General features: G+C 41.1%; 1 protein-coding gene across 1 annotated transcript in view; it reads right to left on the bottom strand.

The window, feature by feature from the left end:
• chn1 (chimerin 1) overlaps nt 1-27378 on the bottom strand; it is a 112360-nt gene that overhangs the window by 35820 nt on the left and 49162 nt on the right. The window contains exon 7 of the mRNA XM_072259642.1: nt 20352-20640. Within this exon, the coding sequence (XP_072115743.1) occupies nt 20352-20640 (289 nt within the window). The remainder of the gene's footprint in view (nt 1-20351; nt 20641-27378) is intronic.

Here is a 27378-nt window from a genome sequence, read left to right as displayed (position 1 = left end):
GCTCCTTAGTCTTTTTCACATTAAGCTGCAGATAATTCTGCTCACACCATGTGACAAAGTTTCCTACCGTAGCCCTGTACTCAGCCTCATCTCCCTTGCTGATGCATCCAACTATGGCAGAGTCATCCGAAAACTTCTGAAGATGACAACACTCTGTGCAGTAGTTGAAGTCCGAGGTGTAAAGGGTGAAGAGAAAGGGAGACAAGACAGTCCCCTGTGGAGTCCCAGTGCTGCTGATCACTCTGTCGGACACACAGTGTTGCAAGCACACGTACTGTGGTCTGCCAGTCAGGTAATCAAGAATCCATGATACCAGGGAAGCATCCACCTGCATCACTGTCAGCTTCTCCCCCAGCACAGCAGGGCAGATGGTGTTGAACTCACTGGAGAAGTCAAAAAACATGACCCTCACAGTGCTCGCTGGCTTGTCCAGGTGGGCGTAGACACGGTTCAGCAGGAAGACGATGGCATCCTCAACTCCTAGTCAGAGCTGGTAGGCGAACTGGAGGAGATCTAAGTGTGGCCTGACCATAAGCCGGAGCAGCTCCAGAACAAGTCTCTCCAGGGTCTTCATGATGTGGGAGGTCAATGCCACCGGTCTGTAGTCATTGAGGCCGCGGGGGAGTGGCGTCTTCGGCACAGGGACGAGGCAGGACGTCTTCCACAGTACAGGAACCCACCGGAGCCTCAGGCTCAGGTTGAATACATGTCAAAGTACATTGACATGTACATTGACATGAGGGGCACAGGCTTTGAGCACCCTGGTACTGACACCATCCGGTCCTGCAGCCTTGCTTGGGTTGAGACCTTTCAGCTGTCTTCTCACCTGTTCAGCTGTGAAGCCCACCGTGGTGGTTTCATGTGGGGACGGGGTATAGTCATGAGAGCAGGGTGGGGGACTGTGAGGAGGGGTAGGAGGGGAGAGTGGAATATGTGTTGGTTGGGGGCCGACAACAGATGGATCATGTGTGGGATGGGCAGGGGCCACAACGTCAAATCTGTTAAAGAACAGGTTAAGTTCATTGGCCCTGTCCACACTGCCTTCCGCTCCTCTGTTGCTAGTTTGCCGGAACCCAGTGATGGTCCTCATCCCCCTCCAGACCTCTCTCATGTTGTTCTGCTGGAGTTTCCACTCAAGCTTCCTCCTGTACCTGTCTTTAGTCTCCCTGATCCTGGCTTTCAGGTCACTCTGTATTGCCCTCAGTTCCTCGCTATTTCCATCTCTAAACGCCCTCTTTTTAGCGTTTAGCATTAGAAAGGAGACATTAGAAAAGATAAAGAGGTTGGTCAAAGAAATTATGAAAATATAAATGCAGAGGGCTGAGGGACATAATTTTGCACATCTAAAAGCACTGTAGCCAGTGACAAAATGAAGGTAAAGTAGATTTGGGTTGTCACCAAACATAAACTTCTACAAATATACTGTTTAAAGTATCCTGATTGGTTGCTTATAGTCTGGTGCAGCAATTTGAATGTGCAGGAATCTAAGCTGCCAAAGAGTAGTGGACTAGCCCATTACATCACAAACACACCCCTCCCTCCCTCACATATTATCCTCATGAGGCGGTATCTTAAGGCGGCAATATCCATCATCAAAAGAGTCGCCATTGGGCAAGAGATACAGAAGCCTGAACTCTCAGTTTCCCTTCAGCTATTCAATTCTTGAAACAACCAGCACAACCCTTATTACTACCAAGTATAGCAACACTATTACTATGTTGCAGTATAACAGACATTGCTTTTTTTTGTTCCAATTGTGAAAACTGTATGATTTAAATTTAATTAATGCTGTTCTTCAGAAAGCTGCCTACATGATACCATATGCCTATGATGCTGCAGCAAGACGTTTCATAGCACTTGTGCATATACGTACCTGCACCATGACATTAAACTCATCTTCGATGTTGAAGAAAGGCAAGAAAACACAAGGTCGTAAAAGGCATAGAACTTAGCAGAGGGATATGGCGCAGAAATAAGTTACTGGTATCAGCTAATGATTACAATTTAATTAGGTGAAAGGACTTGTTGCAGAGAGGACATCAGGACTCTTCAACTGGAAATAAGTTAGGTTAAACAAGTTGTTGAAAACTTGGCAAATGGATGTATTAGAAAATGTGAAGTTATGCATTTAGGTAAGAGGAATCTATATGCAAACTATTATTTAGATGGAGAAGGACTGGATGAGTGAAGTACAGAGATTAAGGTGTTCTTCTATATGAATACAAGATTACAGGCAGATGCAAAAAGTGTTTGGGAAGACAAATGCCATATTGGTTTTTATTATAGAGGATTGGAATTAAAAATGAGGAAATATTGTAAAAATTGTTCTGAGGTACCATGCACAGTTTTGACTTTTATTTAAGAAAGATTATAGTTGCTTTGGAGGTAGTTCTAACAATCCTGGAATGAGAGGATTGTCCAATCACAAGCAGCTGAAGTAATCAGCTATATATCCTTCAGTATTTACAAGAGGGGTGATTATATTGAAACAAGTAAATCCTGAGAGGCATGCCAAGGTAAATGTTGAGATGTTTCAGTGAAGGAGAATTGTGAAAGAGGTGATGCAATTACAAGATTACATTTGAAATTGAGATGCCTTAGAACTTCTTCTCAAAGAGGATGGCGAATTATCCAAAAATCTCTGTCTTGAAGAGTTATGGAGGCTAGGTCATTAGAGGTATTCAAAGGCGGAAAATAAACATTTTTTGAAAGATCAAGGAATTGAGGGCTATGGGAACTAGCACAAAACAGATGTGACTTTGGGCTGATCAGCCATTATTATATTGAGTAGCAGGGCAGGCATGAGGGGTTGAGTGGCCTACTCCTGCATGTTAGGTAGAAACCAGCTGGGATCAACCGGGTGGCTCTATTTAAAGGTAAAAGAACAATGGCAAGTGGGAGGCTTTTAAAAGTGTTGTTTCAAGAGTCCAGATTTTCCTGTTAGGGTGAAGGGTAGACGTACCAAGTTTGGGGAATCTAGGCTTATTAGAGAGATTGAGACTCTGGCAAAGGAAAGAAAAAAGGAAGTTTACATCGTGCTTAAGCAGCTAAGTACAAATGAATGGATGTGCTGGCAACGGACAAGGTCCAGAGGAGATTTATGAGAATGATCCCAGGAATGAAAAGTTAATGTATGTGGAGCATTTGACGGCTCTGGGCCTGCAATCATTGGAGTTTAGAAGAATGAGGGCATATTATTGAAATGTACCAAATATTGAATGGCCTAGTAGAGTGTACATGGACAGAATGTTTCCATTAGTAGTAGTCTAGGACATCCCTTTAGAATGGAGATGAGGAGGAATTTCTTGAGTCAGATGGTGGTAAATCCGAGGAACAGATTGCCAAGTGGAGGTTGATAGGTCTTTGACCATTAAGGGCGTCAAAGGTTATGGAGAGTAGGCAGGAGAATGGAGAGGGAAAATAAATAGCCACAATGGAATTTTGGAGCAGACTCAATGGGCCAAATAGCCTAATCCTACTCTTATGCCTTATGAATCCCTTGATAAATATAAAAAGTTTAAGATCTAGCTTAAGAGAAAAATCAAGAGAGTATGAGATGGATTTGGCAGACAGGGTTGAAGATAATCTCAAGAGGCTCTTAGAAACATAGACAATACAGGCCCTTCGGCCTACAAAGCTGTGCCGAACATGTCCCTACCTTAGAACTACCTAGGCTTACCCATCGCCCTCTATTTTTCTAAGCTCCATGTATCCATCCAGGAGTCTCTTAAAAGACTCTATCATTTCTGCCTCTACCACTGCCGCCAGCAGCCCATTCCATGCACTCACCACTCTCTGCGTAAAAAACTCACCCCTGACATCTCCTCTGTACCAACTCCCAAGCACCTTAAACTATGTCCTCTCATGCTAGCCATTTCAGCCCTGGGAAAAAGCCTCTGACTATCCACATGATCAATGCCTCTCATTACCTTGTACACTTCTATCAGATCACCTCTCATCCTCCGTTGCTCCAAGGAGAATAGGCTGAGTCCACTCAACCTATTCTCATAAGGCATGCTCCCCAATCCAGGCAATATCCTTGTAAATCTCCCCTGCATCCTTTCGAAGGTTTCCACATCCTTCCTGTAGTGAGGCAACCAGAATTGAGGACAGTACTCCAAATGGGGCCTGACCAGGGTCCTATATAGCTGCAACATCACCTCTCGGCTCTTAAACTCAATCCCACAATTGATGAAGGCCAATGCACTGTATGCTTTCTTAACTACAGAGTCAACCTGCGTAGCAGCTTAGAGTGTCCTATGGACTCGGACCCCAAGATCCCTCTGATCCTCCACACTGCTAAGAATCTTTAGTAATATTAAAAGTAAAAGAATGACAAAGAGAGACTCGGTTCTATAAAGACCATCAGGGCCACCGATGTGTGGAACCACAGGAGATTGTTGAGATTTTGAATGTCTTTTTCTCCTCGTGCTTACTTAAGGAGAATATCAAGGATGCCAAAGAAATGTGGGTAATAAGTAGTGATGTATTGGCTCATGCACATAAGAGGAAGGAGGTATTTACTGCCTTGAAGTGCAATAGGGTCGGCAAATCCCACAGGACTTGATGAAGTGCATCTCCAGATTTCATCAGACACTGGGGTAGAAATTGCAGAGATCCTTGTAGAGATAAAATGCTTCATCACTATGCACTGGCTAAGTTCAAGAAAAATGGAGGGTGACTAATGTTGTTCCAATTTTCAAAAAAGAGTAGCAACAACAGGCTAGGAAACTATAGGCTGATGGCCCTGACTTCAGTTGCAAAGATGTTACTGAAAGGAATTATGAGGGACAAAACCTATATTACTTGGATAGTCAAGGCTTGATCAGGAATCAGCAGCATGACTTTGTGTGAGGGAGGTCATGTTTGACGAGTCTTTTCAAGTTTTCAGAAGAGGGAACAAAGGATAAATTAAGTTAGGGCAGTGGATGTTGTCTATGTGGATTACAGTCCTAAATGGCAGACTGATCTGGAAGGTTAAGTCACATGGAATTTACTGGAGCTGTTGGGAGTGGTTTAAACTAACATGGCAGGGGGATGGGAACCAGTATGATAAAGCTGAGAATGAGCCAGCAGGTTTACAGTAGATGATGGATGTATCATGAAGGTAAGGAAGGACAAGCCAATGATTGGGTACAAAAGCAGACAGAGCAAAAAGTTAAATTGTACCACAGAGGCAAAATTCAAAAGGGGGAAGAATGCAGGACTGAAGGTGCTGTATTTAAATGCGTGCAGTATTCGGAATAATGTGGACGAACTTGTGGCCCAATTAGAGATTGGTTGGTATGACACTGTGGGCATCAAAGTAGTGGCTGAAAGAAGGCCATAGTTGGAAGCCTAACATCAAAGGATATACTTTGTATCGAAAGGACAGGTAGGAAGGCATAGGCGGAGGTGTGGCTCCATTGGTAAGAGGTGGAATTACATCTTTAGAAAGCGATGACATAGGATCAGAGAATGTTGAATCTTTGTGGGTGGAGTTAAGAGTTAAGGGTAAAAAAAACATTATGGGAAACATATGTAAGCCTCCAAATAGTAGCCAAGAAGTGCGGTTCAGATTACAAAGGAAGCCAGAAAAAGCATGTAATAAGGGCAATGACACAATTGTAAAGGGGGATTTCAAGATGTAAGGGATTGGGAAAATCAGGTTGGTGTCACTTTGGAAGAGAGGGAATTTGTTGAGTGCCTACGAGATGGCTTTTTAGAGCAGCTTGAGCTTGAGCCTACTCAATGAAAGGCCATCTTAGATTGGGTGTTGTGTAATAACCCAGAACTTATTAGGGAGCTTAATGTAAAGGAACCCTTAGGAGACAGTGCTCATAATATGATTGAATTCATACTGCATTTTGAGAGGGAAAAGCATAAGGCACATGTATCAGTATTGCAATGGAATAAAGGGAATTACAGAGGCATGAGAGTGGAGCTTGTCCAGGTGGATTGGAGGAGGACACTGGCAAAGATGATGGCAGTGCAGAGATGAGTGAAGTTTCTGGGAATAGTTCACAAGGCTCAAGATAGATATGTCTCACAGAGGAAGAAATGGCAGAGGTGGGGAACTGTGGCTGACAAAGGAAGTTAAGGACTGCATAAAAGCCAAGGAAAGGGCATATAAGATAGCAAAAATGAGTGGGAAGTTGGATGATTGGGAAGCTTTTAAAATCCAACAAAAAGCAACTAAAAAAGCTATAAGAAGGAGAAAGATAAAATACAAGGGCAAACTAGCCAATAATATAAAGCAGGATACCAGAAGTTTTTTTCAGTTCTATAAAGACCATAAAACATAGGAGTAGAATTAGGCCATCTAGCCCATTGAGTCTGCTCCACCATTCAATTATGGCCGATTCTGTTTTTCCCTCCTCTGCCCCACTCCTCGGCCTTTTCCCCATAACCTTTGATGCCACATCCAATCAAGAACCTATCAAGCCCTTCCTTAAATACACACAATGTCCTGGCCTCCACAGCTGCCTGTGATAATAAATTCCACAAATTCACCACCCTCTGGCTAAAGAAAATTCTCTGCATCTGTTTTAAATGGATGTCCCTCTATCCTGAGGCTCTGCCCTCTTGTCCTAGACTCCCACACCATGGGAAACATTCTTCCTGCATCTACTCTGACTACGCCTTTCAACATTCAAAAAGTTTCCATGAGATTTCCCCCCTCATCCTTCTAAATTCCAACAAGTACAGACCCAGAGCTATCAAATGTTCCTCAAATGATAACCCTTTCATTCCTGGAATCATCCTCATGAACCGCTTCTGGACCCTCTCCAATGCCAGCACATCTTTTCTTAGATGAGCCCAGAACTATTCACAATACTCAAGGTGAGGCCTCACCAGTGCCTTATAAAGCCTCAGCATCACATGCCTGCTCTTGTATTCCAGACCTCTTGAAATGATTAGATTAGATTCAACTTTATTGTCATTGTGCCAAGTACAGATACAAAGCCAATGAAATACAGTTAGCATCTAACCAGAAATGCAAAGAATAGTGTTAGTTACAAAATAACTGTGAATAAAAAGTAAGTGCTACAGCACACAAATATAAAAAGTACTGAGACAGTACAATATGGGTGCAATACTGCTTAGTGCTGTGATGTGAGGTTCAGCAAGGTCACAGCCTCAGGGAAGAAGCTCTTCCTGTGCCTGCTGGTGCGGGAGCGGAGGCTCTTGTAGCACCTACTGGATGGGAGGAGAGTAAAAAGTCCATGGTTAGGGTGAGTTGCATCCTTGATAATGCTTTTCGCCCTGCCCAGGCAGCGGTTATGGTAGACGTTCTCAATGGTGGGCAATTGGGTGCCGATAATCCGCTGGGCAGTTCTCACCACACGCTGGAGTGCTTTGTGGTCTGATATGGGACAATTGCCATACACACTGAGATGCAGTTGGTGAGTATGCTCTCAATGGTACAGCGGTAAAAATCCGACAGTATGCTGGGACACAGATGTTTTCTTGATGCTCCGCAGGAAATAAAGGCGCTGTTGCACCTTTTTGATCAGGATGGAGGAGTTCAGGGACCAGGTGAGATCCTCAGAAACGTGGACACCAAGGAATCTGAAGCTTGATACACGCTCCACTACAGCCTCCGTTGATGTAGGTGGGGACATGAGTGTGGCTCCTAGCATGCCTGAAGTCCACAATGATCTCCTTGGTCTTCTGGGTGTTAAGGGCCAGGTTGTTGTCTGCACACTATGCAGCCAGGTGCTGAACCTCGGCCCTGTAGGCAGTCTCGTCATCCCCTCTGATCAGGCCAACCACCGTGGTGTCATCTGCGAACTTGATTATGGAGTTAGAACCATGCACAGGAACGCAGTCATAGGTGAAAAGGGAGTACAGAGAGGGCTCAGCACATAGCCTTGAGGCACGCTGGTGTTCAGGATGAGAGTGAAGGAGATGTTGTCTAGCTTAACTGATTAACTTAAATGAATGCTAACATTGCACTTGCCTTTCTCACCACTGACTCTACCTGCAAGTTAACCTGTGGGGTGTTCTGCACAATTACTCCCAAGCCCCTTTGCAACTCAGATTTTCCAATTTTCTCCCCATTTAGAAAATAGTCTGCATTGTATTTTCTGACATTGTATTTCATTTCCCACTCTCCTAATCTGTCTAAGTCCTTCTGCAGCCTTCTTGCTTCCTCAACACTACCTGCCCCTCTATCAATCTTCCCTTAAGGAAACCATGCTGACTTTGTCCTATCTTGTCCTGTGTCACCAAGTACTCCATAACCTCATCCTTAGCAACCAACTCCAACATCTCACCAACCACTGAGGTCAGGCTAACTGGTCTACAATTTCCTTTCTGCTGCTTTCCTCCTTTGAGAGTGGAGTGACATTTACAATTTTCCAGTCTTCTGGAACCAGTCCAGAATCTATTGATTCTTGAAAGATCATGACTAATACCTCCATGATCTCTTCAGCCACCTCTTTCAGAATTCTGGGGTGTACACCATCTGGTCTAGGTGACTCATCTACCTTCGTACCTTTCAGTTTCCCAAGAACCTTCTCTCTAGTTATGGTGATTTCACACACTTCATGCCCCCTGACACCTGGAATTTCTACCATACTGTTAATGTCTTCCACAGTGAAAACTGATGCAAAATACTTATTCAGTTCATCTGCCATTTCCAAGTCCCTCATTACTACCTCCCCAGGATCGTTTTCCAGAGGTCTGATATCCACTCTCGCCTCCCTTTTACACTTTATATATCTGAAGAAACTTTTTGTGTCCTCTTTAATATTATTGGCTAGCTTGCTTTTGCATTCCATCTTTACCTTTTTAGTGACTTTTTCCAAGTTGCCATCTGTTGACTTTTAGAGGCTTCCCAAACCTCTAACTTCCCACTAATATTTGCTCTATTATATGCCTTCCCTTAGCCTTTTATGTTGACTTTAACTTCTGTTAGCCATGGTTGTGTCATCTTTCCTTTAGAATTTCTTCCTCTTTGGGATGTATACATCCTGTGCCTTCCAAATTGGGCGGAGTTTAGGAGTGATGATGGCGCCTAACAGCGACTCCTTTGCTTGCATCTTTGGAAACAGCTCTATTTCTAACTTTAATATCTTTACTTTTTCCTTTCAGGGTTCTTTTGAAGACCCTGACCTGGAGTTACACCTGTTCTCAGGGTTCCATGACTGGCCGCTATTCGACGTGCTAAGGGTTTGGCCTGAGAATCTCTATTTTGTTTGGAAACCTTAAGATCTCGGGACTCTGGAGACGGTCGGATCGACGGTCGGTGTCATGGCAGGGGACCCGTGTGTTGTCAGGGAGGCCGGAAAATCTTTTGCTGTGGGCCCGAAGACCCGAGGTCCTTGCGATCTTCGGACACAGAGCTCGAAAAAAGTGACAAAATGGACTTTTAACATCGTAAACCAGCAGGTTGCTGCTATGTCTCCCGCTCGCTGTGAAAATGGGGGACATCTCCCTCTCCCTTGCAAGGGACAGAGAGAACCTGAGGGTTGTCGACTTTCTGATGAAGTGAGAAGTTTTGGGGTAACTCTGGTCTGTGTCTTTGCTATTGCTTAGCACACGCTTGGGCTCGGTGATTGTACCAATGCGCATTTATTTTTGCTGGTGGGGGGAGGGGGAGCATTGCTCACTGCCGCTTAACGTGCGGGAGGGAGGAGCTGAGGGGGACTTGGGGTTCTCATGTTTAACTGTCATTCATTCTTTGGGGCACTTCTCTGTTTTCGTGAATGTTTTGCAAAGAGAAAGCATTTCAGGATGTATATCGCATACATTTCTCTGACACTAAACTTGAAATTTTGAAATTCCAGCCATTCTTTATCTGCCGTCATCCCTGCCAGTGCTCTTTTCCAATCAATCTGGCCAACTCCTCTATCATGCCTCTGTAATTCCCTTTACTCCACTTAATACTGATACATCCAACTTCAGCTTTTCCTTCTCAAATTTCAGGGTGAAATAGATCATATTATAAGACCATAAGACATAGGAGCAAAGTTAGGCCATTTGGCCCATCGAGCCTGCTCCATCATTTCACTATAGTTGATCCATTTTTCCTCTTAGCCCCAATCTTCTGCCTTCTTCCTTTATCCCTTCATGCCCTGACCAATAAAGAATCTATCAACCTCTGCCTTATGATCACTTTCCACTAAGGGTTCTTTCACCTTAAGCTCTCTGATCAATTCTGGTTCATTTCACATCACCCAATCCAGAATAGCTGATGCCCTAGTGGCTAAATCATGAGCTGCTCTAAAAAGCCATCTCATATGCATTCTAGAAATGATCCCTCTTGGAATCCAGTAGCAACCTGATTTTCCTAATCTACCTACATATTGAAATCCCCCATGACTCTTGTAACATTGCCCTTTTGGCATGTATTTTCTATCTCCCATTCTAATTTGCCTTCCTGACTTACAATTGTTTGGGGGTCTGTATCCAACTCCCATCTGGCCTTTTTACCCTTGCAGTTCCTTCGCTCTATCTACAATGATTCAACACCTTCTGACTCTATGACACCACTTTCTAAAGATTTAATTTCATTTTTTACCAACAGAGCAACACCTCCCCCTCTGCCTTGCTGTCTGTCCTTTCGATACAATGTGTAAGGTCCCAGCTATAATCTTTCTTTAGGCATGATTCAGTGATACCGGCGACATCATACATGCCAATCCGCAACTGTGCTACAAGTTTATCTACCTTATTCTGTATACTGTGTGGATTTAAATATAACACCTTTAGTTCTGTACTCACCTTTTCAATTTGTCCACCTTTTATGTTGCAACTCATCTTGTTGATTGCAATTTTGCCCTATCAACAGCCTCTTCTTACTACACAATGCCTGTTTGTAAACCAGCTACCTTATCTTCAAGTCCTGACGAAGGGTCTCGGCCTGAAATGTCGACTGCACCTCTTCCTAGAGATGCTGCCTGGCCTGCTGTGTTCACCAGCAACTTTTATGTGTATTACCTTATCTTCATCAGCTTTTCTTACAATACTTCTTGCATTGAAATATACGCAGCTCACGACACTAATTGCACCATGCTCAACCTTTTGATTCCCAACTTTATCTGAGGTCTTACCATCATCTGCCTCCACAACCTCTCCACTAACTGTCCTGGCACTCTGGTTCCCATCCCCCTGCAATTCTAGTTTAAACTCCACCATGCAGTATTAATAAACCCTCCCACTAGGATATTAGTCCCCATCCAGTTTAGGTGCAAACCATCCCTTCTGTACTGGTCCTACTTTCCCTGGAAGAGAGCCCAATGATCCAAAATTCTTCTGCCCTCCCTCCTACACCAACATTTTAGGTATATAATTGTACAATCTTCCTAGTTCTGGCCTTACTAGCATATGGCATGGATAGCAATCCTGAGGTCCAAACCCTGGAGGTCCTGTTCCTTAACTTAGCACCTAATTTTCTGAACTACCTATGCAGAAACTCATTGCTCATCCTACCCACATCATTAGTACCTACATGGACCAAAACTTCTGGCTGCTCACCCTCTCACTTCAGAATGCTGAGGACTAGATCCGAGTTATCCCAGATCCTGGTGCCCAGGAGGCAACAAACCATCTGGGAATCTCATTCTCGCCCACAGAACCTCCTGTCCATTTCCTATAACTAACGAATCCTCTATCACCACAGTGTGCCTCTTCTCCCCCACTTCACTTCTGAGTCACAGAGCCAGACTCCTGACCATTGACTTCCCTTTGTTAGGTCCACCCCCCCCCCCCCCCCCCCCAAAAGTATCCAAGGTGATGAACCTGTTTTTGACAGGATGAACACAGGGGTACTCTGCACTGGCTCCTTAACCCCTTTCCTCTTCCTGACTGTCATTCAGTTTCCTGTGTCTTGCACCTTGGGTGTAACTACCTCTCTATATGTCCTATCTATCACCCCTTTAGCCTTCCAAATGATCCTGAATTCATCCAGTTCCAGTTTTCACTCTTTAAACGTGGATTGTCAGAAGCTGCAGCTGGATGCACTTCTTGCAGTTTTAGTCATCAGGGACACTGGAGATCTCCCTGCCTTCCCATATCCTGCAAGAGGAGCATTCCACTATCCTACCTGGCATCTCTACTGTCCCAACTGAGCAGATATAAATAAGGGAAGGGAAAAAAACTTAATTGTGAGCTTTTCTTTCTTTTGTTTTCTCTGACAGAAGCCTCTCTTTGCTGAAGCCACAAGATCACCACTCAGACGATGGCCATTGTGCTTATTCTTGCCTTCCTTTAATTTGCTCTTCTTAATCAATCACAAATGTGGATTGGTCACTAGTCAATGCTCTACTACGCCGCCATGACTTGCTTGCTGTTGCCTTTTTCTACTTAGGCAGTGGACCTGATTGAAATCCCCTCCTCTCAATCTTCCGATGGCCGGATTGGTCACTGGTCAATGCTAAACGCTTTATGTTACTCCTGATCCACACTCTCTGTGGTTTCCCACAGAGGAAGTCAAGGATCCAGTTGCAGAGGAAGAGACAGAGGCCCAGGTTTTAGAGCTTGTTGATTAGTACTGAGGGTATGATGGCATTAAATTCTGAGAGCTGCAAACAATATTGCTATTGTCCGAGTGATCCAAGGCCAAGTGGAGTGCCAGTGAGACTGCATCTGCTATAAACCTATTGTGGCAATAGACAAATTACAGTACGACAGGTCCTTGCTTAGGCAGGAGTTGATTATAGCTACGACCAATCTCTTAAAGCACTTCATCACAGTAGACGTGAGGGCAACTGGGTGATAGTCACTGAGGTAGCTCACAGTACTCTTCTTATAATTGTTGTCCTTTTGAAGCAGGTAGGAACCTCTGACTACAGCAGTGGGGAACTGAAGATGTCCTTGAATATTCCTGCCAACTGGTTGGCAAAGGTTTTCAGTACCCCATCCGATACAGCATCAGGGCGTGACGCCTTTCTAGGGTTCACCCTCATGAAATATGTTCTCTATGTTGGCCTCTGAGTCAGAGCTTATAGGGTCACCAAATGGTGCAGGGATTTGCACAGGTGGAGCTTTATTCTCCCTTTCAAAGTGTGCATAAAAGGTGTTAAGCTCATCTTAGAGTGAAGTATCACAACCATTCATGACGTTAGGGCTCACCTTGTAGGAAGTAATGGCCTGCAAATCCTGCCAGAACTGATGTGCACTCTGATTCAGTCTCTAACATCATTTGGAATTGTTTATTCACTCTTAAACAAAAGCCTCCCGTAGGTCATACCTGAACTTCTTGTACAGCTCTGGATCACTGGTCTTAAATGCCACAGATCTAGCCCTCAGCAGATTATGAATCTCCTAGTTTGGGTATGTCAAATATGTTCTCGAAGGCACATACTCATCCACACAGGTCTTGATGAAGTTGGTGACAACTGTGGCATATTCGTTCAGATTTGAAGATGAATCCCTGAATATTGTCTAGCCCACCGACTCAAAGCAGTCCAGTCAGCGATCCTCCACCTCTCCTGACCATACCTTTATGGTCCTCACCAATGATTTTGTGGTCTTAAGTCTCTACCTAGATGGCAGGAGTAGAAGTAATGCCAGGTGATCAGATTTTCCAAAGTGCGGATGTTGGATGGCACATTAAGCGTTCTTGATGGTTGTATAGCGGTGGTCGGGCATGTTGGCACCTCTGGTTCCACAGGTAATATGTTGGTGGTAGTTTTCAGAGATTTCTTCAAGCTGCCTGGTTGAAATCCCCTGCAATGATATGGAAGGCATCAGGGTGTGCTGTTTTGTGTCTGCTGATCATGATGCTCAGCTCCTCCAGTACTTGCATGACAACAGCTCGAGGTAGAATGTACACCGCTACTAGGATGCTGGTGGAAAACTCCCTTGGCAGATAAAATGGTTGACAATTGACTGTAAGATGTTCCAGGTCAGGTGAGCAGAATTGAGACAGAACTGTCATGTCTATACACCAGAGTGAGTTAATCATAAAGCACACTCCCCCTCCTCTATCTTTAAAAGACTCAACTCAGTCAGGGCATTGAGTTTAGAATTAGGGACATTGTTACAGCTATATAAATTATTGCTGAGGCTGCATTTGGAGCATTGTGTACACGTTTTGGTGTTCCTGTGGTTGGAAAGACATTGTCAAGCTGGAGTAAGTGCAGATGAGGACCAGAGCATGGGCCAGTTTGGTTGAAGGGCCTGCTGTATTATTCTAGTCTCTTATGATCTTTAGGTACGTAGCTGGGAGCCAATGTATATCAGTGAAAATATAACATTCAGCTTTTGGACCATATTATGAGATAAAAGTTCAAAGTAAATTTATTATCAAAGTACATTTACAATCCTGAGATTAATTTTCTTGTGGGCATACTCATTAAATCCAATGAAAGACAGCACTGACACGGTGGACAACCAGTGTGCAAAAGACAACAAATTGTGCAAATACAAAAATAAAGAAAAAATGGAATAATAACAATGATATCTCTGAAATGATAACACCGAGGAATTTAAAGTTGCTGACCCTCTCCACCTCTGATCTCCCAATGTGGATTGGCTCATGAACCCCTGGATTCCTTCCCCTGAAGTCAAAAATCAGCTGGTTGGTCTTGTTGACACTGAGTAAGAGGATGTTGTGGCATCAATCAGCTAGATACGTTAGCGTAAGTTTGGATGTAATGCAGTTTAAGGGGCAAACAGGAGGCTGCACAGATGAGTTGGAACAAATAATTAAATGTGGAATGATAAAGGCATGAAAGATGCTTTCATCAACAAATTCACAAAACGTTATGAAAAATATTGATCGTTCTGATAAAGACATGAAGTCAGAAGCCTATACAGGCTGGAGCATACCACAGGTTATGCAAATCTATTCCAATTACCCACTCATTTTTATCGATATACCCACTCATTTGCACTTTACCACCAACTCTCCTGATTGGCTGAATATTTCCAGCATTGCTTTTATAGCAAGTGTTTTGAACCTTTGAATTTCTAATAACCTATTTTCTTTAAGACTGTTGCAAAGTGCTCAAAAGGCAAGCTCAAAAAATCTAACATTTTATAATTGTACACAATTAATGCAATCAGTTTTAAAAAGGAAAAAGCAACCTAAAATACTTTAATCAGCGATATAAAAATGTTTCCTTGCTGTCAAATTACTTTACTAAACTGGTAAATTGATTTATTATTGTCACATGTACCGAAGCACAATGAAAAACTTGTCCTTCATGCCATCCATACAGGTAATTTCCTATCATCAGTGCACTTAGATAGCGCAAGGGAAACCAATCACAAAATGTAGAATAAAGTTGTTACAGTAGCTATAGCGAGGTGGATTATGAGGTCAAGACTACATTCTTATCATAATAGGGGACTATTCAATAGTCTTACAGCATAGGGATAGATGCTATCCTTGAGCCTTATAGTGCACGCTTTCAGGCTTTTGTATCTTTTGCCCAATGGGGGTGAGGGGAAAGAGATAAGGTCAGAAACTAAGAGCCCACCCACAGTTGATACATTCTTAGACTGAGTGAGGTGCATTTATGGTGTAATAAATTAACAGATTATCAAGCACTCTGTATCAATAAATTAAGTAGGAAAACTTATGAATCAATAAATTAATGAAATTGTCATCAATAAATTAGTGAAACTGCAGGCAGCACACATAACTGTGTCAAAATTAACTGAAAATGATCTTGATCTTTTCAAAATGCAAGAATGTTCTCAAAAGAAACTTAAATTAGATTGAAACAGTCACCTTCTATCAAAAAAATTATAAACAGCTGGACCCTCTTGGAGTAACAGGATGAGAGAATTAAATCACCTCAAGATAGTGAGGGGAGGAAACTCTATAGAATGAGAAGGCCTGAGGCATTGCATTCTGGAGTCCTGTAGCAGATAACCTGACCGACTTTCATGGATGTGCAAGATCTTTTAAAGATGTTTAAGCAACTCTTGCCACCTATCTTTTCCAAGTATTGCCAATACCATTCAAAGTGAACAGAATTGCATAAGACCTCATGGTAACAGCCCTAATTCAGGCACTGGTACCTGTTTGTGCATGTCATCATCCAAGCAAGGGATCACAGAAATATCCGCATCAGTTACTGGATAATAGGACTTAGCACTGCCTAATCCTCCCTTAATCTATATCAGCCAGGATACAAAACAAAAGTAGCAAGAAAATCAATGTTAAAAATGCAAAGAGCAGCTGGACCCTTTACTTAATGCTCCTCCATTGGGCTCAATGATGAGCGCAGCAACCAAGAGAACAGACAAATACACTGGTATCAGACCTTCAATAAAATTGTGACATAGAACCATAGAAACTACAGCACAGAAACAGGCCTTTTGGCCCTTCTTGGCTGTGCCAAACCATTTTCTGCCTAGTCCCACTGACCTGCACACGGACCATATCCCTCCATACACCTCCCATCCATGTATCTGTCCAATTTATTCTTAAGTGTTAAAAAAGAACCCGCATTTACCACCTCGTCTGGCAGCTCATTCCATACTCCCACCACTCTTTGTGTGAAGAAGCCCCCCTTAATGTTCCCTTTAAACTTTTCCCCCCTCACCCTTAACCCATGTCCTCTGGTTTTTTTCTCCCCTTGCCTCAGTGGAAAAAGCCTGCTTGCATTCACTCTATCTATACCCATCATAATTTTATATACCTCTATCAAATCTCCCCTCATTCTTCTATGCTCCAGGGAATAAAGTCCTAACCTATTCAACCTTTCTCTGTAACTGAGTTTCTCAAGTCCCAGCAACATCCTTGTAAACCTTCTCTGCACTCTTTCAACCTTATTTATATCCTTCCTGTAATTTGGTGACCAAAACTGAACACAATACTCCAGATTCGGCCTCACCAATGCCTTATACAACCTCATCATAACATTCCAGCTCTTATACTCAATACTTCGATTAATAAAGGCCAATGTACCAAAAGCTCTCTTTACGACCCTATCTACCTGTGACGCCACTTTTAGGGAATTTTGTATCTGTATTCCCAGATCCCTCTGTTCCACTGCACTCCTCAGTGCCTTACCATTAACCCTGTATGTTCTACCTTGGTTTGTCCTTCCAACGTGCAATACCTCAAACTTGTCAGTATTAAACTCCGTCTGCCATTTTTCAGCCCATTTTTCCAGATGGTCCAAGTCCCTCTGCAGGCTCTGAAAACCTTCCTCACTGTCTACTACACCTCCAATCTTTGTATCATCAGCAAACTTGCTGATCCAATTTACCACATTATCATCCAGATCATTGATATAGATGACAAATAACAATGGACCCAGCACTGATCCCTGTGGCACACCAGTAGTCACAGGCCTCCACTCAGAGAAGCAATTCTCTACCACCACTCTCTGGCTTCTTTCATCGAGCCAATGTCTAATCCAATTTACCACCTCTCCATGTATACCTAGCGACTGAATTTTCCTAACTAACCTCCCATGCGGGACCTTGTCAAAGGCCTTATTGAAGTCCATGTAGACAATATCCACTGCCTTCCCTTCATCCACTTTCCTGGTAACCTCCTCGAAAAACTCCAGTAGATTGGTCAAACATGACCTACCACACACAAAGCCATGTTGACTCTCCCTAATAAACCCCTGTCTATCCAAATGCTTGTAGATTCTGTCTCTTAGTACTCCTTCCAATAACTTACCTACTACTGACGTTAAACTCACCGGCCTATAATTTCCCGGATTACTTTTCGATCCTTTTTTAAAGAACGGAACAACATGAGCCACTCTCCAATCCTCCGGCACTTCACCCATAGACAGCAACATTTTAAATATTTCTGCCAGGGCCCCCGCAATTTCAACACTAGTCTCCTTCAAGGTCCGAGGGAACACCCTGTCAGGTCCCGGGTATTTATCCACTTTAATTTTCCTCAAGACAGCAAGCACCTCCTCCTTTTCAATCTGTACAGTTTCCATGGTCTCACTACTTGATTCCCTCAATTCCATAATTGCCCTTATTAGATGCTTACAGTTTTAAGAGAAAATACATCTCCTCTTTTTAGTGATGTTATATATACATTAACTAATGTTTTGAAATCCTTAAAAATGTTATCACAACTAATTGGAAATGTTATTCCATTACATACCTATAATCTGTGAAATTAAAAAGCATTTATTTGTTCAGTATCTAAAGTTAGAAAGTTCCAAACCTAGTAATAATTATTCACTGTTTTCTATGCATGTCAACAAAGTGATATTTTCTCAGATTTGAGCTCTGCAACAGTGCACAGCGGTAAATCATTCCACGCGAGAAGCACAGACTGAGTCACCCATTCTGTAGTTAAAGGATGAGAGCTGTGGAAGAATCTGACCCAGACTATTCAGCTTCCTAGGCTGTAAAATCTGGATCTTAAACTCAAACAGTTCAATTTAAAAACTGAAAGAATTTTTTTTAGACTTAAGCTTAACCAAAATTTCTGCGAAAAAATATTTGTATTGTATCTTTGAGGTTTACACAAGTCCCTAATAATATGATGTGTTTGTTTTTAATACACTTTACATTTTAAACAGTATAAACTGGATGCCTGACAGAACTTTGAAATATTAAAACCTCCTCCACACAATTTGCAACTCTTGACATTTAAGTGATTTTTTTTGTTCCCCTTATTTGCAGAGTAAATTTAGCATTTCACTGATTATACAGAGCACTCTCATAAATACTGAATATTCTAACATGCTTTCTCTTCATCAAAAGCTTTGGTGCCCATAACTAATCTGCTTCCTCATCCTCAAAAAAATCCTTCATTGGTTTCCTAAAGCCAACCCTCCAAATTAGAAACCCACATTATTACCTGAAAGTACAACATGTCCTGTCTTTTCTTAACCATCCAACTTTTAAAAAAAAATAAATGCACCACTCTCAGACTTTGCTTCCTGTAATAATCTCTTCACTTTCTATTTCTTCAAGAGCAGAGACTTGAGCAATTTTCGAGCAACTTTCGAGCAACATCTGGACAATCTCCTGAAATCCTTCAATACACTACTTCATCTTTCCTAGTGCCGCTTTAAAACCAATTATTATCCAATCAACTGTCCCATCACCTTTATTGCCATCCATTAGCATTAGATTTTTCCACTCTGAAGAATTTTGCTTAATAAATTAACATTCTGATGCAACTACAAATTACTGATGCATACTTTTCTATTTTGTAAAGTGCATTTATGTCATTGAGCAGTTCTATAAGTATTAAATTTCCTGTAAGTTAATACTGTTTACAGAAAATGTGAATTAGCAAGGAATTTCAAAACTAAACTTCCATTGGCTACTTATAAGAATTGCGGGGGGTGGGGGGGGAAGTAACCTCAACTGATTTTAAATTTCAGTATTTTTGTCTGTGGTAACTTATTTTTTATTCTTTCTACTTCTCTTCTAATATTTATTATCTGTGCACTTGCAATGCTACTGTGACACTAATTTCCTTTGGGATCAATGAAGTATCTATCTATATCTAATCCTGAAAATTTAGTAATTTCACAACACTTGAAATATTAAAATGCATTTCAGAAGAATAAGTCTGCAAAATTCAGTCTGTAACACATAGCTTGGGTACAGTAGATACCAAATTGATCTCAGAGAGACACAGTGAAGAATTTATAATGATTTGCAATAGGCAAAGAGCAATTGGAGAAATGACATTTTTCTTGCATTGCACAATCTGTTTGGAAAAAGGTACAATTTTAGCAAATGGGGCAGGGGCCTTACAATGTTTCAGGAACAAATGGCGGAATTTGTTGTCTATGATATTTGTTTTGGTCTACTGTTCTTAAATTTAAAGCTGCTGAGATGAGAGCTCAATTGAGAAATCGTCGTAGTGGATGAGGTATATGCTTTTAATAAGTACTAGGGTATCAAAAAGTGGATATTTAGTAGCTGAAGAGTTATTGCCCAAAATGCAAAATGAGTTTTGAAAATGCAGATTTAAGCAGACAATCAAAGGACCAGCAATCGTGAAAGATATAAAATCTATACTATCCTTCAGAAAGAACTCCCCTCAATAAATTGAAGTGATAAAGATGCATTTCTAATTAAATTAAATTTTACTTGCTTGTGTCCATTTCAAATACAAGTTTGCGATTTTATTTGTTCAGCTTCAAACACTAAATCCAACAATGCATGCACTTCCTATTTCTTACATTTTCCCTTACTTGGCACAGAACCTGATGCAATTAATGCAATGTACATTGAAATAATACTTCCATATGAGGACTACACGACAAAGAAGTGCTCCACAGTAGAAATACACAAATTGCTGAGTCATTACCCATATTGCTATATTTCAACGTGGTTGTTCAGTCCTTTAAAGCATGATTAAATTATTCACCCTACATTACAAACTAAGTCAATCATGTCTAAAAATCACAGAATAGTACAGATAAAGTCTGGAGAAAAAGTAGTAATGCAAACTTGATCCTTACCCTTTCCTCTGGTGTGTCATCCTCTTTGGCAGATTGGGGTTCTGCTTCAACATCTCCGAGGTCCGGAAGACATTTTGTGCTTGTCGGCTCACGGTTTAAAGTTGTATAGCCAATGTGCTCATATATTGGATTAATTGTCATTTTGGCTATATATTCTGCTGCTTTTGTCTCGATGTACAATGTAATCAAACCGTCTGTTACCAGGTCATGAATCGACTCAAAACGTTTCTCTCCCACAAAGTGTTTCCCATCATAATAAAGACGAAAATTTCGGGTCTGAGTCCCAAAGCTGTTACAGTTTAAAACAAAATTTAGAACACAATAAGCTAGCAGAATTTCACGCTGTCGTAAATATTAAACTACCAAAGCATTTACTTCGCACTGTTCTGTAGCAAACTTATACAATTTGACTATACAGTTCAGGATGGCATATTATTCAGAGCGAACATAAAGAAATTGGTGATGTTTACCAGTTCACCAATGTACCTATTCACCTGATTGCAAATCATATCTATTCTTGAAGACATGAAGAATATAAATTTGTAATTGAATGTGATATGAATTTTCTTTTCATCTTAGTATGTCATTATAAACTATATATGACCCTTTGATAACCTTACAAGCTATTACCGTTTGTATTTTCACCACTGATTTAAAAAAATTATAATATAAACTATTAATGCAATGAATTAATTTAAAATATTAATTTATGCTGAATTTTAGAAGATGACATTTTCAAATTAACAATACTATGAAATGAAGTGTGAGCAAATGGAAGCTTGGGAACTTGCAACTATGCAGAGGAGCACATTAGATGAATAGAAATAAGATGCAGCTCAACTGGTGGAAAAAAAATGAATTGTTACAAGCCAGTCCTACATGTCTCTGCATGTACTTGTAATAAACAATATTAATACAACTTAGGAGTAGCTCAAGCTCTTCACTGTTTACAGTCTAACATCGAAGCAAAAGTATTAAAAAAAATAAAAACCTTAGAGAGCAATTAAATGGCTCTGACACATACAGACATTGTGATCAGAATTATATTAACAGTTGACTGCTTTAAATTTTAACAAACAGATATTTGTTCAAAAGGAAACTACTGTGAATTCTGGAAATATAAAATAATAAAATGTTGAAAAAATTCAGCAGGTCAGGCAGCAATAATGGAGAGATAGGGTGAAAGTTTCAAAGCCATGATGATTATTTGGAACATTTAATTTTTACCCTCCACGAATGCATTATTAGGAATATCTTGGTGACAACTTGGAAATATAATGCCTTAGAAATTCAAATCACACAGCACTGCTTCTTCAGTGTTATAAATATGAAAATGTTTTCCAGTTGGAATATGACTACAGAGAAAATGCTGAATATATTCAGCAGATCACACAGATTCTGAGGCCAGAATTTAAAAAAAAAAAGAGTTTAGTGTTTCAGGTCTACGGTCCTTCATCTGAACCAGAAGAATCAAAGATCTGAAATATCAACTCTGTTTCTGCTTCCTGGAACCAGGTTCAGATAGGTCTGATTTATTAACTTACTTGCTCTTCTTTATGTCCCCAAGCTCCCAACCCAACAGTCCTGACTCCCATGGATCACAAATCTTACCTGATCCTCTTCAATTATTTGTTAACTAATTGTATTAGGTTCCAATACACAAAACCAGAAGCCCAATCATACAATCAATCCACCTGTAATTCTACCCCTTGACACACTGCTCTTACTTTTTCCCTTCCTAAATGATTCACCATTTATTCAGTGAACAGGAGACCCTTGATTCAACACTTGGTGACACCTGAATCTTCCCCCACACCCAATCCTGATCTGTGACATTTATATTTAGACCCAGCCTCCCTCCCCAATGGCTCTGTTCTGTTTCCCTTTCATGCAATATCTGCTCAAGTCTTTCCCTTCCACAAAACATTCTCTAGTGCCCATGCCTTCAGACAACATCTAACCGTCAAGCAAACTTGAAAGTAGTAACAGCCATGATGTCCCAGTGGCCAACCATTTTAATCCCATTCCCACACTGACATGCCTTTTTCGATGGCTTCCTCTACTGCCCAGTTGAAGCTAAACGTAGATTAGAGGTACATCATCACATATTCTGCCCTGGTAGTCTCCAACCCAATGGCATGAACATTGATTTTTCTAACTTCTGGTAACCCCACCCTTTTCCTCTTATCCCATTAGACTAATCACACCTTCTCTTTCCCTTCTCTCACCCTCTTGATCTGCCCATCAACCCTTCATTCCTCACGCTGGAACCCCTCATCTCCCCATCTCTTTATTCCATGGTCAACTGTCCTCTCCTATTAGATTCTATCTTCTTCAGCCCTTTATCACTTCCATCTATTACTTCACAGCTTTCTACATCATTTCCACTCTCTTCTCTCATCTGCCTATTATTCCCCCCTCACTAAAATTCACCTTATCACCTGCCAGCTCTTATTCCAACTTTTTCCCCACTTTTTTTTTAAAATATACTGCCCATCCCCCTTCTTTCTTTCCAGCCCTGATGAAAGGTCTTGATCCAAAACGTGACTGTCTATTTCCCTTCATAGTTGCTGCCTGGCCCACTGAGTTCCTCTGGCACTTAGTATGTTGATCTAACTTTCCAGCACTGGGCCATGACCAAAATACTGTTGGCACACCATAATGAAATTTCAGACTCTGTGTTCCTTTTCCAGTCGAAGTATGTTGTTCAAAAAAGGAAAAACATGGAACAACAGAGAATACTAACCTATAAAAATATAGAGGGAGATTTGTTCACACTGCAAAAAGAAAAACAAAAGCTTATATGAATAGTAAATTGTATAAGTATTTGTGGACCTGTTGCAACATTAAAATCCTAAAACATGGAAAAAATTTAGTGTTACAGACATCAAAAGTTTGTTTCTTTAATTAAGTTTGTCTGTGTAAAATAGTTCCTTCTTATTTGAGATTCAAACGAAGCTTCAGATTTTAAGAATTTAACCACACTCTAAAATTACTTATGTACTCAACAAATTCATATTACATGCTTGTTCCTTATATTTGTTCAATATAATGTACAATAACTTAAAGTACCTCCAAATAGTCTCGAAGTTTAATAAATAACCAAAATATTTTCTCTTAGTGCAAGCCCTTAGAGATTAGACACCAGAATGATGCACACTATCTTCCATCAACCAACACAAAAACTCAACCAAGATCATTGGAATTGGATTTACAATTGAAACCTGAAATATCTGCAGGCACAATAATAGCACACTTTAATTCTTGGAAATTAATATACTGTACTTCAGTAAGAAAATACAACTAAAGACAGAAACTGTTTTGCTAGTTTATTTTTCCGTATAGTGAAATGAGATAAACATTTATAAAAGGCTGTGCTTTGATTTACTGTTAGTTTTTCGTGCATATTAAAATGAAAATTAATAAGTTTGTTTTTATGACCTCACATATAGCACTTCATCTGACATTTACTGCCAGTTAACACATTTCTTACATTCTTATCCATGCATAACACTTTTAATTAGACAAGCATATTAGTAATTAATGATTTAGCTATGACTTAAGGCACTTTCTATAAGTTAAGAATTGCTTAAAATTGATGTGTTTTGACAACTGAGCCCCTAAAGGGCTTTTGGGCACCTGGTATTGTCTATGTTAACAGTTGTGTTTTAACAGACATTTAAAGGAGAGAAATAGAGAGGAAAATCCAGAGCTTAAATGCTAAGGCAGTTAAAAGCACAGTTCAATCAAAGAACTAAGGAAAGATGGGCATGGATTTGGGCAGTGATACCTTCTTCACTGGATAAGAGAGACAGATTGGAAACAGTGGTTAAATGCCACAATTAAGTATTTTCGGTTTAAAAAGAAGTGGGTGATAATGACAGTTCTCAAAGTGGGAATAGCAGTATCACAGCAGGAAAATTGTGAACAATATCAGCTAACATTTAGCTCAGGAAGCAACTGGGAGATTAAGAACTTGGTTGAAATAGTTTCAAGTGAATAGGAACTGGATTTTATTGACAAGATCAGCTAAAACAGGTAAGAAAAGGAGGTGGAAGAGAATCTCATCAAAGAGTGGAGTGCAGGATTACGATAACAAGTAACATATGGGAAGTCTGGCTTGGTAGGAAGGGAAAGAATAGAAGGAAAAAAATCTGACTAGAGAGCATTAATCCTTGTGACCAAAAAACATTGATGAACTTGTTACACATTATTACAGAAGGCATTGTAAGGTGGTTTAAGAATAGTTTGTGATGGAAAAGAAAAAAACTGGCATGATCTATACATTTCCAGAAAACCTTTGAATAATAAATACATTATAGCAACAGTGAATAAGATCTTATAAGTTTACTGTGGTCCAACCAAATCTGGGACTTGAGTGGCTAAATCATTTTTCTGCCAACAAGGTTTCAAGTTGTTCAAAGGTATACCATTACCTCCATTTCATTCCACTATATCAAACTCTTGAATGGACCTTTTGTGTGATAAAATGGACCCTTGGCCTCAATTTCTTTGATTAAGATGGTGCTGAGCCATGGTCTCCTTCAGGATCATGGCTCAGACTTAGTAGTTCTTTTAACTTCTTCGAGATGGCTTTGGGGACAGAGAGAAGAGTTGAAGGTCAGGTTAGGGTTTAGTAACAGTTACTATATGTGGGGAAGATAGGGGTCAGGCCTCTAAATCAGTGCCAAAGTCCAGTGATATAGATTGGTGAAGAAGGTCCTCCAGCATTTTGTGTGTGTTGCTTTGGAATTCCAGCATCTGCAGAATTTCTCGTGTTTATGAAGGACACCTACTGTCCAGGCCTCCTCTCCATGCTTGAACGCCAGTGACAAAAAAACATCTGCAGTCCAGGTCTCTGCTCCATGCTTGAAGGCCAATGACCAGTAGTCTATGCAAACAGGAGGCAAGAAGGCTTTTCAGTCGGCATATTTGAAGTTCGAGCCTGGAGTTCAAGGTTGCATCATAGGCTAGTCTGCCAGTTGATGAAGATAGAAGCCCAATAGTTGGTCAGTGGCCCAAAAGTCAAAGCCTGATGGCCGTAGCCTGTCCTGGAGTTGGATGATCATGTGTGTGGATAGGTGGAGGGGAAGGTGGGAGAGAGGAAAGGGGCTTGTTTTGCTGCTGCTGTTGTTGTATTGTGTTGTTCCTCTGAGAATTGTGGGCAGGCATGCTATGTTGGTGCCAGAATGTGTGGAAACAAACATTGGCTCCCAGCACATGCCCAGGTTGAGCTGGTTGTTAAACAAAACCAACAGATTTCACTGTATATTTTGATGTAAATGTGATCAATAAAGCTGAATCTGAATGGTCTCAGCCCGAAACGTCAACTATACTCTTCTCCATAGATGCTGGCTGGCCTGCTGTTCCTCCAGCATTTTGTGTACTACTTGGATTTCCAGCATCTGCAGATTTTCTCTTGTTTGTGACTGAATCTGAACCTACCTTGTTATGATCTTGCACTTTATCTGCCCTGCACTTTTTTGGCAGCCTATACTCGTTATTCTGCATTGTTATTGTTTCACCTTATTCTAATTCAATGCACGTTTAATTGCACTTGCCTCCCAGGGTCCAGGGTCTGGGATGTCTCGGATCAGGTCCTCAGCGTTCTAAAGTGGGAGGGGGAACAGACAGACAATGTGGTACATAAAGTCAAAGAGCACTACAGCACAGAACCAAACTCTTCAGCCTATCTAGATTGTGGTGAACCATTAATCTATTTAGTCCCATTGACCTGCAAGCAGACCATAGCCCTCTTATCCCTTTATTCAAATTTCTTTTAAATGTTGAAATTGATCCTGCGTCCACCACTTACACTGGCAGTTTGTTCAACACTTTCACCACCCTCTGATTGACTAAGTTCCCCCTCAAACATTTACTTTTCTCCCTTAACCCATGACCTCTGGTTGTAGGCTCACCCAACCTCTATGGAAAAAGCCTGCTTGCATATATCCAATCTATACAGCTGATAATTTTGTATGCCTCTATAAAATCTCCCCTCAATCTTGTACGCTTTAGGTAATATAATCCTAATACATTCAACCTTTCTCTATAACTCAGATCTTCAAGTCCCAGCAACATCCTTGTAAAATTTCTCCGTACTCTTTCAATCACATTTACATCTTTCTTGCAGGATTTACATCTTGTTCAAATCAAGTCTCACAAACGTTTTATACAATTTCAACATAACATCCCAACTCCTGTACTCAATATATTGATTTATGAGGGCTAATGTACCAAAAGTTTTCTTTACAACCCTAGGCACCTGTGATGCCACTTTCAAGGAATCATGGATCTGTATTTTCAGATCCCTCTGTTCTCCCACACTCCTCAGTGTCCTACCACTCACCATGCAAAACATACCCTGTTGGTCCTCTCAAAGCACAACACCTCACATGTCTCTATTAAATTCCATCTGCCATGTTTCAATTCATTTTTCCTGCTGGTCCAGATCCTGCTGCAAGCTTTGATAGTTTTCCTCAAAATACATTGAACCCCCAATTTTGGTATCAACTGCAAATTTGCTGATCTAGTTTACCACAGATCGCGGATATAAATTACTAACAATAACAGACACAGCACCAATCCCTGCAGCACAATATTGGTCACAGGCCTCCAGACAGAGATGCAACCATCTGCAACCACTCTCTGGGTTCAACTTCTGTGAAGCCAACGTTTAACCCAATTTACTAACTTATCTTGAATGCCAAGTGACTGAACTTTCTTGACCAACCTCCCATGCAGAGCCACATCAAAGGCCTTGTTAAAGTCTATGTACACAACATCCACTGCCTTGCCTTCATCAACTTCCCTGATAACTTTCTCAAAAAACTCTAAGACTGGTTAGACATAACCTACCAAACACAAAGCCATGCCGACTATCCCTCATCGGTCCATTTTGATCCACATACTTGTATATCCAGTCCCTTAGAATACCTTTCAATAACTTTCCCACTACTGATTTCAGGCTCACTGCCTTCTAATTTCCGAGCTTATTCCTACAGCCTCTTAAACAACAAAACTGCAT

Source organism: Mobula birostris, chromosome 6 (assembly GCF_030028105.1).
Source record: "Mobula birostris isolate sMobBir1 chromosome 6, sMobBir1.hap1, whole genome shotgun sequence".
NCBI lineage: Eukaryota > Metazoa > Chordata > Chondrichthyes > Myliobatiformes > Myliobatidae > Mobula > Mobula birostris.
The sequence above is the reverse complement of the archived record's forward strand: the minus strand, read 5'-3'. Positions and strand labels throughout refer to the sequence as shown.